Raw genomic sequence first — 7,787 nt, 5'->3', positions numbered from 1 at the left:
GAAAATTACAGAATAAACAGTTATCAAACAAACAATCTTCCTTTCACCATTTCCCAGGTTCAGGTGACGCAGCCAGACAATAAGTCATGTGACACCAGGCCAGACAGCTTGGCTGCCACTTGGCTTTTAAGTGACAATTTTATTATGGCACTGGATGTCTCTTGTCCTATCTGCGTGTCATATCCATTTCCCAAAGTAACTCCATTTGATGCACTCTCTTGGCTCGCAGACCTGCGTGACCGCTGCTCTCTGATGATACAGTTAGCAGCCTTTTCAAAGTGCCCAGTGCTAAAAGCAGTGGATTTGATTACAAAGTCTTTGTATTAGGTTTATACTAATGAGTGCAGTCAAGCTGCTGTGATTCTGTTCTGCTGTCTTCACCAAACTATATTAACAAAGGATCAGGGAGCCAAGATGGCTCAAGGTGCTATTTATGGATTTCTGTAACAAACTTTTGGTTCACATGGACTTGAATTCTTTTCCAATTTTACTTTTTCTCCAGTTGTGACCCACCTGTGTAATGCCTTTGTATTGTTTTATTTAGGCTATTACTTTTACATTGTGTCTGTATTTTATATCTTGGTGTTGTCTTTTATTGTGAAGCACTTTGTGATGTCTGATACAGGTCAGATACAAATAGGCAGGAAAATGACAAATTGTAAATAAAGACGTGGAAACATTGAAAGCATGAAACTGTAACATTTGGAGGCTTGGCAGCATGTAACAGCAGCAAAAAAAAAAAAAAAAAAATCATGCTAAAAAGCTCCAGAAGAGCTACTACATGGACCATGTGGTGAGATTTTTTTTTTCTCAACTGCTTTCTTCTAGATCAAGAATGAACTTTGAACGTCAGCTTTTAAGTCAAGAAGCACAAGAGAAGTCTGTAAATGCGAAATTACAATTCCCTGACTGGGCCACTCCATCTGATATGAGTGAAAGCTCCAGAACAGCTAGTAAATGGACCACTGGGGGAGATTACTTTTTCAACTGTCATCACTGTTTTCATGCAATCAAAGTGAAGTTTATCCTAAACCATCTCTGAATGATGACCCAACAAAAAGGGCCGCAGAAATCATTTAAGCCTATTCAAAGCTCCATATTACAAACGGGAAAGTCAAAAAGGTACACATGTGCTTTCATGAATGTGTGAATAATGAGGTCTACATGCCACATCGTTACTGAAGCATAAAAACCATCACTGTAACATTAGAGGGACCATATTGATCTCTGTCACATCGTTGCGATTGAAGGATGAAGTCTTGAGTCCTGATAACCATCACCATCGGAATTTACTTTTCTGGATACCCTGTTGCAGGTAGCCTAAATTTAAATTCAATAGGCCTAATCAAAAGTGAGTAAAGCAGCAGTCAAGACTACGGGTTAACTCACTGGTTTGTAGTGAAAGTGTCAAAAATTCAACGTGCGATTATAGAAGGTGTGTTCAAAGCCGCTGTAAGTAAAAATCAAACAACCTCTGTGCTATCTTCCTGCACTAACAGGTAACCCCAAGTGTCCGCTGCGGCTCCACCAACTCCTCCCACTCGGCCCTGTCATCATTATAGGAGAAACATCCTCCTCTCTGTGGAGCTGGTCCTCTGACTGACTTTTCACAGTCCGATGCCCCGACAGGACTCAGCAGTCATGGCCGGCAGTCTGACCCCCCACGGATCCCCGAATCCCGGCTACAGCTCCAACAACGCTGTCCCGGTGCCGGTCATCACCCAGACGGACTCCAGGGACAAATGGAGCAAAAAGATGGATTTTCTCTTGTCTGTCATTGGCTTTGCGGTGGACCTGGGAAATGTTTGGAGATTTCCGTACATATGTTATCAAAACGGTGGCGGTAAGTGGTTTAGAGATTTTACACCAGGTCAAACAGCTTGATTTCATAAGTTTGGATTTAAGTAGCTCGAACTCTTGTGTGGAGCCACTTGGCAAACACTTACATATTTTAATAGTCCTCAAATCGATTAAATTCCCGAATTTGTGCACGACATTGCTTTAAATTATTCAGAAAACAGGCTGCAGCTACGCATCTGGCAGCAGAAACTGTCCATGGTGCTGAAGTACGCATCTGTAACCTTCACGTCACTAAAAAGTCCACTAAAAAGTTTTTACACTTTTCCTATGACATAGTCTGTATCTGTTTTTCTTTTTATCAATCATTTTCACAATACAAACACTTGACAAATCCTTATCAGGACAAGCGTTTTATGTAGGCTATATAGGCTATATTATTTCTTGCACAGATTGGTTGAGTGTTGTGCTTTACTCAATTCTTTTACATCAGAAACTAAGGGTTGGTTATATTACAGCAGCCTATCTGTCTTAAAGCAAATTTATATATATAACACAAGGCAATCCTGAAAAGTGCTGCACATAAAACATGAAAAGACAAGATTTAAAAGAAATATAAAAGACAATTTAGGATTGAAAAAGCATAAATAGAAGATCTAAAAAAGGAATAAAAAGAAAGTTACATAGCAATATAGCAATATACATTTTATTTGATTAGCCTTAAGGCTGTGTTCTTTTCAAAGGTTTTATCAAATAAAATATTTTGTTGCTCTTGTAAACCCCCCTTTGGGCTGAAATACATTGTAAACCACAATTAAATTACCTGACAGATGTAAAAATGAGGCAGAAGAGATGTCTCATTTTCACATTTTCATTCAAGTTTTGTTTTTAAATTCAGGTTCAAGTCCTCTTCAGATCTCATTGTTGAGTTTTCATCGTCATCATGACGTCCATGTAAAACCCCTACATAACATGATGTACCCTCGTGCATCTCTGTGCAGGTGCTTTCCTTATTCCCTATATTTTGATGGCCATCTTTGGTGGTGTTCCACTCTTCTACATGGAGCTGGCACTGGGACAGTTCCACAGAACCGGAGCCATATCCATATGGAAACACATCTGTCCCATTTTCAAAGGTAAGGCCCTCACGCTGCGCTGCTCAGTTAGCAGATATTCAGTTGAAATCTACCGTGGGAAATCTGTGACACAATATCAACTGAACACAATGCAAGCGTTTTTTTACGGTTATCTTCTGTTTCAGGTATAGGATATGCCATCTGTGTCATCGCCTTGTATGTGTCCTTCTACTACAACACCATCATCGCCTGGGCCCTCTTCTACTTCTACTCCTCTTTCTCCAGCATCTTGCCTTGGACAAACTGCGACAATGTGTGGAATACCCCCGACTGCACCAACTATTTTGGCATTGACAATGTCACCTGGACGAATTCCTCCAGGTCTCCGGCCGAGGAATTTTACACGTAAGTGCATGTAAGTGTGAGTTACAGAAACCACATATATAAATAGCTTTGCAGTAATACTCTACACAAATAGATTTTGTGCGGGAAATGTTCTCCTGTGTACTGATAATGGCATGATTAATGTGTTTTGTCGTTACAGGAGGAATGTTCTTGAGATCCACAAGTCGTCGGGGCTGAAAAATGTTGGGGGTGTCCGCTGGCAGTTGATGCTCTGCCTTTTTCTCATTTTCACCATCGTATACTTCAGCCTCTGGAAGGGTGTGAAGACTTCGGGAAAGGTAACACAATGCAGTTGTTTTATTGTGATAACAACATAGGTTATTGTGAATTATCTTTACTTTAATCACACATCTATGATCTCTAGTTCCCCAGTGTAACTGTATCTCGTTCTGATATATTTTTTTCTTCCACACCAGGTCGTGTGGGTGACAGCCACCTTGCCCTACATAGTGCTTTTCATCCTGCTAATTCGAGGGGCCACTCTGCCAGGAGCCTGGAGAGGTGTGGTGTTTTACCTAAAACCCCAGTGGGGGAAGCTGCTGGAGACCAGTGTGAGTTGTACAAAGTTGGTCGGTCAGCTGGTTTGACAGAGGATACAGTTCACTCATCTATAACATGGAAAACAGGGCCTCACATGTTTGGTCCCATGAGAACCTACACCCTTCATTTAAATGAAAGTGAAATGTGGAAAAGAAAGAAGAGGGAGAGAGAGAAGAAATTACATTACTTTAAAACACACTTACAGATAATAAACAGATAGGAATTAGTTAATCACAGCATCTTGATTTAACAACAAAGAATTGTAACTTCTATGTTTATTTGTTTTTCTTGTCTATTTTGACATATGTGGCCTGCCAGTTTTTTCTTTTTGCAGCCATGTCTTTGTAATCAATGTCAGAGCAGTTATTCTTAATATTCTTTACAGATACCCATCTTTTTTGTCCACAATTTTTCTCAGAGTACACATTTAACACAAAACAAAAATGTAATGATATGCTCTGTTTCACTGTGTGCAACTTTCCAAGATTAGTATGTAACTTGCTGGATTGATGCAATGAAATACCACATTTAGATCTACCAAACATGAGAGGTGTTTAATATCTTCATTCATTTGTACCCACTAGTCCCTTGAGAATCTGCCTATATTTTTTTTATTTTATTTATGAAACGTCCTTGTCTTCCTCTCTGGCTCACTGCTCTTGTTTGCTAAACATGTGTGAGTGCTTTAGCTGGAAGGGAATATGGATGAGACGAAATGAGATGCATAAATAAGCCACAGAGCAGGATAATAAGATGCATAATTGGTTTAGATTTTCTGCCCATTAACAAAGGCCTCCCTTTCTGTCTCACTCACCAATATCCAACGCTGCCCTCTTCTTTTTAATGCCGAATGCGTGCTCCTCTTCAGATCTCCCTGTATACAGCTGTGCTGCAGGTAGATTTCTATACGACTGACACAACGCCTCTCTGCTCGTTAAATTGAATACTGAGGAACACAAACAAGAAAATGAAAATTTGAAGACAATCCTATTAATTTTATTTGGAGAGTGACATTAAATCACTGTGTGTGTGTAAGAAATATTGTATTTTTATGCTGCTAAAAGCCCATAGCAACAAATTGCATCCCAGAACTTGTACAATTAAGAGTTCCAGATAGTGTAATGTTTTTTTCTGTCTCTCTTCCTGTCTTTTCAAGGTGTGGGTGGATGCTGCCGCTCAGATATTCTTCTCTCTGGGGCCAGGGTTCGGGGTGCTCCTGGCTCTCTCCAGCTACAACCCTTTCACAAATAACTGCTATCGGTAAGATCTGAGACTCCATGAGTCATGTGAACTTACATTTGTGGCTTGAACACAGCTTAACAAGTAGAGGCAAAGGGTCCAAATGAAAGGAAAACCTTTGCACACTGAATCATAAGAAATCGCACCTTCTGTTGAAGTTAAGGATTAAGTTTAATGACTTTAGTGTGGTCAGTTAGCGGTTTAAGAGCAGCAGACAATGATTTGAGAGGCAGGAGTGGTGAATACTACATGGTGGGTATAAATGCCAAGCTGTACAACGCAGAAATTAAATTGTACACTCCCAGGATGACTAATAGTGTGTGCGGCTGATGTGATAAGCAGAGCAGAGTGGCATGTGAGGAAACAGTCACACATCATGAATGAAACTGGATTCTGCCTTTTTCTTGACTGTGAGACTCAAATTAAATATACTCCAAACACACACACCACAGTGTGATGATGATCAAGGAACTTCCAGATAGATGCCTGATTGCTTTTTAAGTTTTTATTAACAAATATAGAGTACATGTTTTGTTTTTTTTAACTACAACTTAGCTGACAAACTGCCAATTCTGGCTTAAAAACATTATATTTCTTAATGTAAAAAAGAAGAAATTGCAGGAACAAATGATAGTGGAAGTGCTTTGGGAGAATGTACTTGTTCCAACACGGATGTTTATTTATTTATATAGAACCATTGATGACTGATTGTGTGGGGCCAGATAGAAGATTTTCCATCATTAAAAGCATTCTGCCATTGGCACTTAGATGTTGGGTGGGGGATAGTAATGGTTGTGGTAACAAAACAAATATCAATAAAGAATAGTAATAGCAATAAAAGTTATACCAATAATAATAATAAAAATAGTAATAATAGGACTATCAATAATTATTTAGCAGTGGGTGTTGAGCAGGAACATGGGGGCAGCAGGTGGGTTGCAATCATGGATCCAGACTTTGCAGATGTGGAGGCGGAAATACCTGCTGAAAGCGACAGAAGCAGACAGAAAACAAACGAGAACGCACCAAACAATGTTATTATTGTTGCAAGATTTCTATTGGTTCTAGTCCTAGTTAGAAATTCCTCATGTCTCAGACACCAAGCTGAAGAGAAGGATCCCATTAAACAAAGGTTAGAAGGGTCAGCAAAGGATTGAACAGCTTTCAATTGAATGCTAATAATTAAGTTGCATGTCCTTGAACAGGGTGTCATTTCTTCTTCAACAGTGACGCCATCGTGACCAGTTTGGTGAACTGTCTGACCAGCTTTGTGTCGGGGTTTGTCATCTTCACGGTGCTGGGCTACATGGCAGAGATGAGGAAGGTGGAGGTTGAGGATGTCGCCCGGGATAAAGGTCGGCGAATGAGTTTTACATTTAAAATCATGAAAACAAACAAACAAACGAAAAATAATAAGACTCTCCCTGATCTCAATATCTTCATGCTTTCAGGACCAAGTTTACTCTTCATCACTTATCCGGAAGCCATTGCAAACATGACGGGCTCAACCTTTTTTGCTATCATCTTTTTTGTGATGATGATCACGCTGGGACTGGACAGCACGGTATGAATTGTGAACTCTGGACACTTCTTAAGTACACGAGGGTCATGGAAAACGATTCAGCTGAACAACCTTTATTTTATGGGCTACATTTAACTGTCAAGTTCATAAATTAAGATTATTTGGTTCAGGTTGATATTTATATTCATATTTACAAAGAATGAATTACATTACAGTCAATGCTCTTAAAATGTTCACCAATAAAAGAAGACTGCATGTATTTTTAGCATTTATTGCATTTTAGTTTCATTTCTACAATAAACATTTTAGTAGAAAAGGTTACAAGTTAGTGTTACACATTTCTACATTCACTTCAAATATGCAAATGTAGGCCTTGATGCAATGCTGTAGTGATGTTAACATTACTGAATTGTACATTTTTACCTGACATAAAGCATCCAAATCAATCGAATAGCTTATGCAGAGTGAAATATGCTAGAATAAAATACCGTACATTTTTGCTCTTTCTCTGTGTTTCAGTTTGGTGGGCTGGAGGCGATCATCACTGCTGTGCTGGATGAATACCCGGATCATTTCTCTCACAGACGTGAACTCTTTGTTCTGGGCTTGGTAGTTGTCTGCTTTTTGGGCTCTCTAAGCACCCTTACAAATGTACGTTTTTCAAATTTTAAATTAGATAACCAAGTAGAACAAAAATTCAATCCCTCGTTAATTCAAACAATTATCTTCAATCACATTTATTGTGAGGTTCATGCAGTTCTGGATACACTGTAGTGAATTAAGAACTGAGATCTGCAGTCTGTTGCTCACATGGAGGAAAATGCGTGATGATGGGTGATGTTATTAGTCAGTGTGAAATGTTATTGACAGGGCGGTGCCTATGTGGTGAAGCTGCTGGAGGAATTTGGAGTAGGATGCTCCATTATTGCTGTGGGTTTCCTTGAGGCCATTGCGGTTTCCTGGTTCTACGGTAAACAAGAGATTATTATCGATTGACTGGTATTCAGGTTCTTTTAACTTCCATGTAAATGAATGACCCATAGGATCAAATATATTGTTAGCATGTAGAAGATGAATACTGTAAGTGACTGCGTCTCGTGTTTACTTTGTTGCTTTTAGGTATCAAAAGATTTAGCAGTGATGTTCAGTCCATGCTGGGAAAGGCTCCAGGATTATTCTGGAGGGTGTGCTGGGTCGCCATCAGTCCA

General features: G+C 39.5%; 1 protein-coding gene across 1 annotated transcript in view; it reads left to right on the top strand.

Annotated features, from left to right (window-relative positions):
• Positions 1-1,617: 1,617 nt before the first annotated feature.
• slc6a4b (solute carrier family 6 member 4b) overlaps positions 1,618-7,787 on the top strand; it is a 6,741-nt gene continuing 571 nt past the window's right edge. The window contains exons 1-11 of the mRNA XM_038703561.1: positions 1,618-1,843; positions 2,799-2,933; positions 3,059-3,278; positions 3,418-3,556; positions 3,695-3,829; positions 4,975-5,078; positions 6,285-6,412; positions 6,509-6,621; positions 7,099-7,230; positions 7,450-7,549; positions 7,699-7,782. Of these exons, the coding sequence (XP_038559489.1) occupies positions 1,618-1,843; positions 2,799-2,933; positions 3,059-3,278; positions 3,418-3,556; positions 3,695-3,829; positions 4,975-5,078; positions 6,285-6,412; positions 6,509-6,621; positions 7,099-7,230; positions 7,450-7,549; positions 7,699-7,782 (1,516 nt within the window). The remainder of the gene's footprint in view (positions 1,844-2,798; positions 2,934-3,058; positions 3,279-3,417; positions 3,557-3,694; positions 3,830-4,974; positions 5,079-6,284; positions 6,413-6,508; positions 6,622-7,098; positions 7,231-7,449; positions 7,550-7,698; positions 7,783-7,787) is intronic.

This window comes from Micropterus salmoides, unplaced genomic scaffold, assembly GCF_014851395.1.
Source record: "Micropterus salmoides isolate LMB-PRFRI ecotype aquatic unplaced genomic scaffold, ASM1485139v1 Ms_hic_scaffold_7, whole genome shotgun sequence".
NCBI lineage: Eukaryota > Metazoa > Chordata > Actinopteri > Centrarchiformes > Centrarchidae > Micropterus > Micropterus salmoides.
This window is presented reverse-complemented; position numbering and strand designations above follow the sequence as displayed.